Source organism: Trachemys scripta, chromosome 1, assembly GCF_013100865.1.
Source record: "Trachemys scripta elegans isolate TJP31775 chromosome 1, CAS_Tse_1.0, whole genome shotgun sequence".
NCBI classification, from domain to species: Eukaryota; Metazoa; Chordata; order Testudines; family Emydidae; genus Trachemys; species Trachemys scripta.
The window spans coordinates 65,159,036-65,170,725 of NC_048298.1; the positions used below are offsets into that span (position 1 = coordinate 65,159,036).

Here is an 11,690-nt window from a genome sequence, read left to right on the forward strand (position 1 = left end):
ATCCAAAGAGGTGGCTCTATTTAAAAAAAAAAAAGGAATCCAAGTCATGAAAAGATGTGTTTAAAGTCAGCATTCAAATAGTAGTGGCTGGAAACATAACAATAGCTCTCTGTCTGCTTCCTGCCTAGAAACAATAAAATCCTGCAGGCAGGGTATATCCAGGGATTTTCACTTAGATGTCATTTGGCCTCATCTTATTGTTTCATTTTCTTTGTATCTTCCATAGATGAGTGTTACTGTTTCCTGGAAATATCAGATGGCTGTTTCAGAAACCATATACTGCCAGATACTTAGTGGACTATTCAGGAATGTTAAAGGAAAACATCAAAGCAAAAAAGGCCCAAAAAAATTTTCAGTCTAAATGGTTGGCTCTTTTTAAATTGTGTAGACATTTTTCAGGTACTACAGTAATGATCTAGCTAATTGCACTGTCATTTTATTTTAGGTTTATCATGAAAGAGTAATTGATAATTTTTGAGACTCCAAAATAATTTCCTGTTAATTGTTTTGAAAAGATGATTGCGTGAACTAAACTTGCTTGATTTACCCCCCCCCCTTTTTTTTTCCCCAGGATTAGTGGTTGGGTTTATCCTAACAATTGCAAATTACAGCTTCTTCACTGCTTTGCTCATGTTTTTTGTTACTTCTTCAAAACTTACTAAGTGGAAAGAAGATGTGAAGAAGCATATAGATTCAGAATTCAAACAAGGTAAACACTAAGAATTATACTGTCTGATAATCTGTAAAGAATAGATACTGTATCTTACCTGATACTTTTGAAAGTTAGAGATATTATGTAGTAGTACACAGAATAGAGAACACTGTAAAGCATTCTTATCCTCTTTATCCCCATTCTGGACTAGATACAATGTGCTTGCTAGTGGTTCATTTAATAGTAATAAACTAAAAGTAGTGATTGTGACTCGAGATTTTCATGTTGGTTTTTGAGTTTGTGTGGGTTTGTTTGGGTTTTTTTGCGCTTTTTAATTTGCTTTTGCTACTGTATGATGTGGCTGAATATCAAGTTTCTCTGCTACAGTGAAAATATTCAAATATTTTTGTTTGTTTTTACTCGAGGTGGGCAGAGGAATTGGGTGCAAGTATTCTGTAATGGTGGTGTCCCTACGGAGCTGGCTCTGCTATATATGATAGAAAATGGACCAGGTGAAATTCCAATAGACTTTTCCAAGCAGTACACTGCATCATGGATGTGTTTATCCCTTTTGGGAGCTTTGGCCTGCTCTGCTGGAGATACATGGGCTTCAGAGATTGGCAGTGTCTGGAGTAAAAGTGAGCCAAGGTTAATAACAACATGGGAAAAGGTTCCAGTAGGTAAGGGCTTACTGATTTACACTTTCTTGTCTTAATACTGTGTCATTTCTGTCTGGAACCCTTAATATAATCATATCCATAAAAAGAATAAATCAAATTCTGCTAGCATTGTGAAGTTTTGAGTGGTAAAAATTAGTACTTTGACATAGTATTTACCACATTCTGTTTGTCATGGGCTGTAAATAAAAAAATAGCTTGGAGAGAGAGAGAGAGAGAGAGAGAGCGAAAAATTCAAAAGTACCTTTTGGTTTGGTTCAAACTGAAACAGTCTTTTTCTTGCCAAAATGGGGAGGAAAAAAATTCATTTTGGGTTGAACAAAACATTTTGTTTGACCCAAAACAAATGTTATCATTTTCAGGTGTTTTTAACCCTCTTTATTTAAAAAAAAATCTAAATTATGAAACCAAAGAGTCAAAATAAAATGTATTAAAATGTTTTGTTTTTTTTAAATGGTGTGAAATAAACTGTTTTGACATTTTCATTCTGACTTTTTCATCCAAAATAGTGGTTCCCACACTTTAACAACCTGTGAACCCCTTTCACTAAAATGTCAAGTCTCATGAAGACATGAGACAAGACTCCTGTGTTTCATCAAGTAGTATCAGATGTGAAACAGCATGAAGGTATTTAAGAAGCCAACTCAAAGAGTTCCTTCTACACAAGCATTCAGGTCTTGAGCAGTCCAGACAAACAACACACGTTACAACAAAGCTTAAACTTGTTTTCATAATAGTTTTAAAAGCAATACTAGCTGCCTGTTTAATTTTAAAAACAGCAAAAAATATCCACCTCTCTTTCCATTTCTTATAAGAAGTCTTGAAGTTTAAATCTCCCCAGTGTGATAGATAAACTTGCTTTGATCTGCTTAGCTCTTGGAAGTCTGGGGGCTCCAGGCTGCTGGCCTTGTGCTGCCCGGGGTTCCTGGGGACAGCTCTATTTGCCATTAGGGAATTTTTTCCCGTGAACCCCCAGGGGTTCACAAACCCCAGTTTGGGAACCACTGATCCAAAGCTATTCACCAAATGTGACCTGATTTTATGAATCGTTTGTGACCTGAAAAATGCATTTTTTGACAGATTTACTATTGTGAAAAAACTTCACGTAGCTACCGGTAGATAGCATCCTGTGAGATAAAACCCTTACAGAATTCTGAGACTGCTTGTTTTTACTACCATTAGTATGTTCAGATTGCAGAAGATGTAGTTTAAAGAATGGTAACTGTCATCTGACTTGCTTTAAAAAAGGGGAAGTGAAAAGCTTTTTAAAATCAAGCTAGATAAAATCTCTAATCAGTAGCAGAATGTGTGTTTTAAATGTAAAGATTACAAAAATGCACTTTTAAACCAAATAGTCAATTCATTTCCTGCTTTGCTGTCTTACCACTCCTTGTCTCCATTAATTGATGACATTGTTAACTCTTAAACAATTCATAGTATTGAGTTTTCTTGAAGCAAAGAAATTTAGATCCCTAAATTTGAGAGTTGGTGATTGTAATATTGTAAGTTGATTTCTAAATTGTGTGAGGACAGTAGTTTGCCTCATATTTTTTTCACCATAAATGCTTACTGGGTTCCTTTTGAGTAAGTAGTTAAACATGTTGCTTTTTTAGATAATTCTTTTAAATATCTTTTGCGCAATACATACCTTGATGAACTGCTTCTGAAAGTTTGAATGGTAGACACTCTGGCTGAATAGAGTTACGTGTACAGGTTGGGAGGATATCTTTATCTTCCTCCCACTCTACCCCTAAAATTGAAGTTTCTAAGTAATACTGAAACTTCGTGAAAGTTTCTGGATTAATAGCCACAGAGACTGAAGTTATCTGATTACTGAAGTGGTAGTTCATAGGCAGCAACTTTGCAGGGTAAGCTTCCCAGCACAGTGCCAGTCAGGAAGGATCAGCTCTTGCCTTGTCTACACTAGCCTTTTTTCTCTAAAATTTCCCACCACTGCTAACACTGGTTGTAGCTCCATCAGCAGTAACAACAGTGAGAGCATCAGTTTAGATAATCTGTTGGTCGCTACTGGAAATTTCAGAGAAACAAAGGCTAGTGTAACAGAGCTTCTGGGAGTGAGAGGGTAGTTCTGTTTTCACTGTCAAGTAAACCATTAAAGCCAATTAATACATCTTCCGAAATGGTTTATAACTCAACTCCGTTTTTCTTTGATTTAGGTACGAATGGAGGTGTTACGTTAGTGGGCCTAATTTCAAGTCTCATTGGTGGCATGCTAGTAGGTGTGGCTTACTTCATTACTCAGCTTGTTTTTGTGAGTGATCTGGATATATCTGCTCCACAGTGGCCACTCGTTGTGTTTGGCGCAATGGCTGGTTTACTGGGATCAATTATTGATTCATATTTAGGAGCTACAATGCAATACACCGGTAAGAAATGTTCTGCTTATTTTTCTGTTTAACTTAAAAGCTCCCTTTTAACTCTAGAGAGGCTGGGGAAGTGGTTTTGAAAATGGGGAAAGAATGAAGGGATTACTACAGTGGTCAAAGAAAGGTAAATAGAATAGCTGAGATCAGAAAGAAGATAGGAGAAAAGGCAATTTATCTTTACCCTTATCCTCTGCCATCTTCGTTCTTCTCCCCACTTTTTGATTTTGGCATTTCAAAATTTTCTGACGCTGCTATCCTCTTTGAGTCATTGAAATGGTATGACAAGGGAAAAAATTGTGGTATTTTTTTATCAGGCCTTGCTTGAATATGTCAGATCCTAGTAATGCACACTGGCTTGTGCACACTGGCTTTGTGTACTTCTATTCTTGTTCCACTGAATTGCTATCAAACCAAAGTGTGTGTAATATTATATGACAATACTTTCCTTTTACTTTCTATTATCCTATCACAAACATAGTAAAGTTAAGGCCAAATTGTCCCACCTTATCACATGGAGTAATGCGTTACTTTGCAAATAGTCACCTTGATTGGAATGAAATTAGTTGTAGAGTCAGGTACTACTTGTGGTGATTACGGGAGGCAGAATCTGGCACTTGTGCAGTGCATTTGGGTTTTGATTGTGGCTTTCACTAAAGATGTTTATATGGGGGGGCAGAAGGTCTTTTTCTTTGTTTTTCTTGGGTTTGGCAAGTTATCTAGAAAATAAACATGAGGCTTGGCTTTTTGTAGCACGTATTAAGTAAAAGTTAGGCTACCCCAGCATGAATTTAGTGCCTCTGTAGTCTCATCCTGTTCACCACTGAACTCTGGCTTTGACCTAAGTTTAGTAAGAGAATGGAAGGCAACAACACTGCCAGCTATTTGCTTCCCAAACAGGCTTTAAAAAAAAATGTTGTCTGTGGTGTGTTTGCAGGCATCTCTTTACAATAAAACAGAAGTTGAAGGTGAATATTCTTATCTTTTAACATGCTAGGCATTAGGAGATACTCAAAAGCTACAAGAGAAATACTGGCATGTATTGGTCTGGCCGGCTTTGAGGTGCTTCCTCCTCCCTTCGTTCCCCACACAAACACCTCATATGCCAGTTTTCTAGAAATGTACATTTCTCCTGGAACACAAAATAGTGGAGTGGCAGGGAGCGCACTGGATAGCTAATGAAAAACAGTGTTAAAATGCTGCTAATACAAAGGTAGAGTAAGAACAACAACATAAGAACAACATAGAGTAGAGAGTAGCTAGGTTAGTGGAGGGAAAGCCATGCAGCTAGCTAATAAATACTGAAGTGGGCTGTAGTCCACGAAAGCTTATGCTCTAATAAATTTGTTAGTCTCTAAGGTGCCACAAGTACTCCTGTTCTTCTTTTTGCGGATACAGACTAACACGGCTGCTACTTTGAAACCTGATAAATGCTGTTGTTTTGGAAGTGGAGATGTTAGTGAGTGCTATTTCAGCATTTAAGACAGTGGTACCCAAACTTCCTGTTGTGTCCGCCCCTTACCAGTAACGGAATCTGTCTGTGCCTCCCCTTTCATTACTGCAGAGTTGGCTCAACAGAGGAGCTTGGGCTGAAAGCAAAACTGTGTATGGGGAAAGAAGTGCTGGGGCTAGAAGCGAAGCTGGCCGGGGGGCAGAGAGGGAATGAGGGCAGAGTTGAGCTGGGGCCAGAGCCGTAGCTGCAGCCAGAGCGGGGCTGGAGCTGGGCAGTGCTCTCTCTCCACCCCTCCTCCCTTGTGGGGGCCATCCGGGGTCTTGCTGCGTGCCTCCCCAAATGTTCCTCCACTGATCTAAGAGGAGTAGACTTGCCATCAGACAGAGTAACCATTTTCTTTATACTGTTTATCATTGAAAACTAATTCTTTTTGACAGACATATTTTGTTTCTAACCATTTGTTTGTTCAACAGCATCATTCATATCCGAACTCTTTAGTTTTTTGTTCTTGATTAGCACTATTATTAGCTTCTTATTATAGGACTGCATATGTAGATTTCATAGAAATAGTAACTACATTTTTAAAAAAGCTTCTCACTAATAGTAATTAAAAGTATAGAATCTAGATTCCCTTCTTTGAGGCTATTAGTGTTAGTTTAGAATAATAGTTTAACATTATTGGCTAGTTAATTGTCCTTTTTATATATGTTTGACTCAACAGCCATATACTAAGCACTTGTAGGCAGTCATGTACATTTGAGGTCTTGGTACTAGTGGGTTTCCTCTCAACTATGATAGTATTGTAAATTGATCTTTTATTTACTTCTTTCCCCAGGTTTTGACAAGCGTATTGGCATGGTTGTCAACTACGAAACAAAAGACTCCAAGCACATATCTGGAAAACCTATACTGGACAACAATGCAGTGAACCTCTTTTCTTCTGTAGTCATTGCTTTGTTACTTCCTGGTGTGGCATGGGGTTTCTGGCCTAGAGGGTGAAACTTCTTAAGTCTTTTAATACATAGTTCAAATACACTTAATATGAATCAAAGGTTTCTCCCCAAAACACTGTTTTTAGCTTGTTTGAGGGAGTCCTCTGCATCCTTTTCAGATCCAGAAGGATTCACTATCTTAACTTCCTTAGCCTGTAAGTTTTATGGGCAGCCACCATCTTTCTGGAGAAAGAGGACCAGATGAGGCACTGTTAATAACCTGTCAGTGCTACTCCTTAATTGGACACAGATTGCTACTTTGTAACATGAAGCAATTTGTTTTCCCTTCTGGAGCTGAATGCTTGGCCTCCAAATCATTTCCAACACCTGGCAGAAGAAAGAGTGAAAGAATACAACTAGAAATTTAACCTGGGTCTGCCATACAACTACTATTAACACTGTTCACCAAGCCACAAACAAAGTACTATATATTTTCTGTAATGTAGAACATAGTAGTATCGATGAAATCACTGAATTCTAGTTTAGTATACATTTCCCATTGTCTGCTCAATATTATAGGTTTTATAGAGGTGTATTGAAGTCTTTAAAAAAATTGTACTTTAATAAGCATTGTTGCCTATTCCATGTTGTATTACTTTTTTGCCATGCTTTTGACGATGGGTAAGAAAAAGTAATGCTTTAACATAATGTCTCAGGCATATGACTAAATTTAAAATCAAAACTATCCTTTTTCCAATAAGCAAAACAAGAATATAAAGCTTATATAAGCAGCATCATAAGGTACTTCTTAGATTAAGTTATTGATATTAAAGTAAAGATTACATTTTTTTTTAATTCAAAATCAACTGGTTAGAAAAGATGTAACTTGTTCTGTAACTGTGGAATTACTCTTTAATAATCGGAGTTTAATAGCACGTTCACCAAGTTGTGGTCTTCATGTTCTTTCTCGGTAACCCTACTTTTTTGCTTTACAAATTACTGCTCACTGGAGATGTCAAGGTGTTGGGTCCTTTATTGTTGATAAACTATTACAGGGTTTTCACTTTTGTCATTAAATGACAGGCTAAAAAGTTTTTCAGTTAACAATTTAGTATTTATTATATAGAATCAGATCCTGCAACTGGGTTGCATGCGTGGATCCTTTTGGCCATATAGAGATCATCCACCTGGATCCATTTGCAGGATATGACTCATAATGTGTGCATCAAAAAAAGTTTCTTCCAATCTGAGAGCGATTACCAGTTCCAGGGATATTCCCAGTTTTAAGTATAGGAGACTTGGCAGAATCTTTCAAAAGAGAATAAACTAAGTGTGACCACTGCATCCTAATGTTCTTGTTGAAAAGCACTGTAACATGAAAGGCATAGATGCCCTTACTGATTAATTATATTTAATTTAATTGTAAATAAATCAGTTTTTCTTTATGATATAGTTAGGATTTTGTGCTAACACATTTTTGATTTTCTTAATGCCACTAGACATTAGAGGAAGGCTCTTAGAAAGAATAAAGTAGATGATGGTGAGTTCGGTAAGAAAGTGAAAACATACATATACTTTGAGAGGGTTTAGCTTTTAATTTAAATATTTGTATTGTCTGCAGGAATCAAAGGTATCTTTTCAGGGATTAAGGACACTTTTAGCCAAGTTTCCATTGTAATCTAATGTGGATCCCAAGACTAAAACAGCACACAACACTGAACATATATCCATAACATATTTTTAAAAAAAACACACTTTACGTAGCAGTATGAAATGTCTTCATTGCTGTTAAATTAAATTGTAAACAAGCAATTTTGCACTTAGCAGATAAGGATGAGATTTTCAAAAGTGTAACGTATTGGCTTACCTCCGTCAGTGAGAGCAGAGTTAGGCCAACACTGAGTGCTTTTGAATTTCCCACCATTAAATTTCTAGTGTACAGAATTGTATTTAAAGAATGATTCTCGCCTTTTCTGTAGCATTAGTTTTATTAAATAATATCAGTTCTGGACAGGATACAATTACGCTGGACAAGATACTATTAAATTGAACAGAACATAGTAGTGCAGATTATGTTGCCTTTGATTTTTGTATTTTACGCAATAGCTGTGCAGAAAGTGTAGCCCTTATGAGAGGAGGAGGAGGAGAAATATAGGGAAACTGTATGTGACTTAGTGCCTGTAAACCAGTGCATGTCACTAAGTGTAGTTATTGGGACCAGAAAGAAGCCGATGGAATGTTAACATTTGAGATCATTAGAAGGTGTCTGGATAGGCACAGAGAAAATAGATGAAAGTAAAAGGGCGGGTGATAAAAGGGAAGGAGGCAAAATAAGCTGAGTAAGATATTAATAGAAATGAATTGAGTGCACATAGTGTTTTTCCATAGTAAGCAATTACATTACACTTTGTTTTAAATATTTGAATATTTGTTTTGCCTCAATGCCTGTATATGGATTAGTATTTGAGATTAATCTGTGCCTGTAAATTAAAATTTGACATTTACCTGGCACTAATTTATTTTTTCTTACTGAAACAGCATGAAAATTCACAAATCACCTCTCCAATACTTTGATCAGATTTCCTTAAACTGAAAAATTCCAGTTGGAGGTCAGTTGAGCCTTATCTGTATAGTTTTTATGGATTGTGTATGTTAAAGAAAATGACTATTTTTCACTATAAATATGAAGTAGTTTTTCTTAATAAACACATAATGCAATTGGTTTTTGTGTGTTAAATCTTGTCTCTGGCTGAAAAAAACTTTCATTTGGTCTGGTATCTCAATCTGAAGCATTTTTAAGGATACAACAATGCAATCATTTATTTACAGAATACAGCTTTATAATTGTACTAATTTATTAAGTGTCATAAATGAGCATTGTTTGTGCCTGAGAGATCCACCGTAGTTAAGTGTGCGAGCCCTTCAATGAGACATGTTTAGCTAAAACCACTAAATAAGGGATGTCAAACAGTCTGGGGAGATGGCCCAATTACGTGTTAAAATGTGGCCCAGGACTTTGATTTTTAAATTATTACTTTGAGTCCAGATAATCCATTGAACAGCTATAAAAGATAGAATATGGTTTTAGTGATGCATGGCCCTTTCTGGATCACTACTACTTCTGCCTTTTGTTTGGCAATTTCTGCATGCAGTTAACTGGTGTGTATTAACAGTTGTTAACTGTGTATGCAAATTGCACACCTACATTATTTTCAAATCTGTTTCCTAAATATCCATTATTGGCTTCATAGTGAACATTGGGAGATGAATGGGAGAGTTCTCACCTATCTGCTGTTTAGGATAGGACTACACTAATTCATGTTCAGATGGTTGTCTTTGCAACAAATGGTTGAAACTTTTTTTTAAAATGAAAGCTTGCATCCTATTGAATCTGGATGCCAGATTAACACATCAAGTGGACTGATGCCCTTTCTAAAATGAAAGAAGTTTAAGACTGGATGGCTCAGGATTGGTAATAGGGCTTGTCTACATAGGTATGTTATAGCCAATTACCTTAAGTTTGCCTTAAAGTGCCTTGCATCTATACATAACCTTTTAAAAAGTGAATTTGGCATCTTACATTGCTGTAATGAATCCTTGCAAGAGAAGCAACTCTGCAATGAGTTTGTTTGCTGTAAGGTTTGCATATGCGCATTCCTAACTACTATACTTCTGGCAGTCTCCCCAGTGCATTGCTTCACACCTGGATCAGATTATCTGTGTACCTCCATGGCTCATCTTGACTGGAGGGGAGGGATAGCTCAGTGGTTTGAGCATTGGCCTGCTAAACCCAGGGTTGTGAGTTCAATCCTCAAGGGGGCCACTTGGGGATCTGGGGCAAAAATCAGTACTTGGTCCTGCTAGTGAAGGCAGGGGGCTGGACTCGATGACCTTTCAAGGTCCCTTCCAGTTCTAGGAGATGGGATATCTCCATTAATTTAATTTAATTTAATCTCACCTCCCTGTTTAAATGCAGGCTGGCCTGTGCCTCTTTTTGATACCAGATAGTGAGTTCACACACCTGGAGTCACATATGTTATAGCCATACCCCTCCCTTCCCCCAAGACTTCCCTGTGGACCCATGCTTCCCATTCCCCTAGATTTATTTGTGAACTCCTGCAGAGGTGCTAGATTGGATTGTTGTTTTGGAGAGTTGCATGTTCAGTGCTTGGAGAAGAGTCACCAGAAGGCAGACTTCTACAAGACACTGACAGAACCAATGAAGAGCAGGGCACTCCCATACCTGGTCCCAGTGCAGTCAAAGCACAGGATCTCCAGCAGAAGTAGCTGAAGGCAAGGGACAGGAACAGGACCTCTGGTAAAGCTCCCACGGCTTGCCGGTACTATGAGGACCTGGACTGTTTCTGCAATCAAAGCCATCACTGCACTTAAGAATGATGTGGTGGACAGTTTTCCACAAAGCACCCTAGATAGCATAATAGGTGCCCTTTGACCCCATTTATACCAGGAAGTCTGACAGGAGATTTTTCTGAGCAGCCAAGAACGGTATTACACAGCAGATTTAGAGATTACACAAGAACATTGTATGGATAGCCGGCCTGAAAATGCTGTGGATGAGAGCTCTACAAAAATGAGCCTGAAAACGCTACAGAGGGGAGTTGTACCAGTACACACCTGGTGCTATATTACAATACAAATGTACAGGGAGAGTTAAATAACGTTTTTCGTTGTACTAACTGTCTGCTGTCGTGTTCGAGGAGCCTTTTCCTGCCTGCTTAGCTTTTAACTGCACTACACTAAAAGTTATGAAGTTTTATTTCCCTGCAGTATCAAATCCCGCTACTGGTTCCACTTGCTGCCTCCACAATACCCTTCCTGAGCTGTTTCCTGCTCTCTTTAACCCACCCTTGCTCAAGATGTTGGCAACACAGGCCGGGTAAAAAAATCCTGCATGGCAGGTGTGTTGTAGAGTAAAAGCGATAGCCAAAGCATTGTGGCTCAGTTGCATTAATACCTTCAACTTTTAGCTAATTTATGTTGTGAAGTAAATTGCCCAAGTGAGGCTAGAGAGATTTCAAAACAGATTGTAAGGCATTCATTCACTGCAGAGAGCTCTTTATTTTGGAGTGCACTTTGTTCATCTGAGGGTGTCATAAAAGAGACCCTAAGGAAAATTAGAGCTTTCTTTTGCCATGGACGTTCCAAGGCAATGAGTTTATTCAGCAAAGGTATGTGTATAGACAGCATAGTTGAACTAATTGTTCATGTGCAGTTTTTAATAAATTATAGGTGGAGCTGCTAGTTCCACCTATAGTTATGGTTGCCTGATACTTTCCATTATAAGACCCTAATTTTAGCTGCATATGACTTTGCCAAACTTTAACCGCTGAGGCTGAAATTTTCTATGCTGGGTGTCTGCCTCAGACTGAACATTTTTGAAAGTATCAGCTGAAATATTTCAGTTTCCAAGAATGAGATTGGGGGAAAATGTCATTTTTGCCCAGGTTAAAAAATATTTTCTTACAACTGTTTTGTTGGGAAAATCTAGCACCTTCATTCTTTAGAGTGGGGATTTGTAACTTAGCAGGCTGATTGCCCTGCTGACAGGGATGTGCTTTGAACTATCCCTGT

General features: G+C 37.8%; 1 protein-coding gene across 1 annotated transcript in view; it reads left to right on the forward strand.

Annotated features, from left to right (window-relative positions):
- The window catches only part of TMEM19 (transmembrane protein 19), a 59,495-nt gene extending 50,675 nt beyond the window's left edge, over window positions 1-8,820 (forward strand). Inside the window, exons 4-7 of the mRNA XM_034758908.1 lie at window positions 572-709; window positions 1,078-1,332; window positions 3,507-3,716; window positions 6,002-8,820. Coding sequence (XP_034614799.1) covers window positions 572-709; window positions 1,078-1,332; window positions 3,507-3,716; window positions 6,002-6,165 — 767 coding nt within the window. The 3' untranslated portion in view covers window positions 6,166-8,820. The remainder of the gene's footprint in view (window positions 1-571; window positions 710-1,077; window positions 1,333-3,506; window positions 3,717-6,001) is intronic.
- Window positions 8,821-11,690: the final 2,870 nt, after the last annotated feature.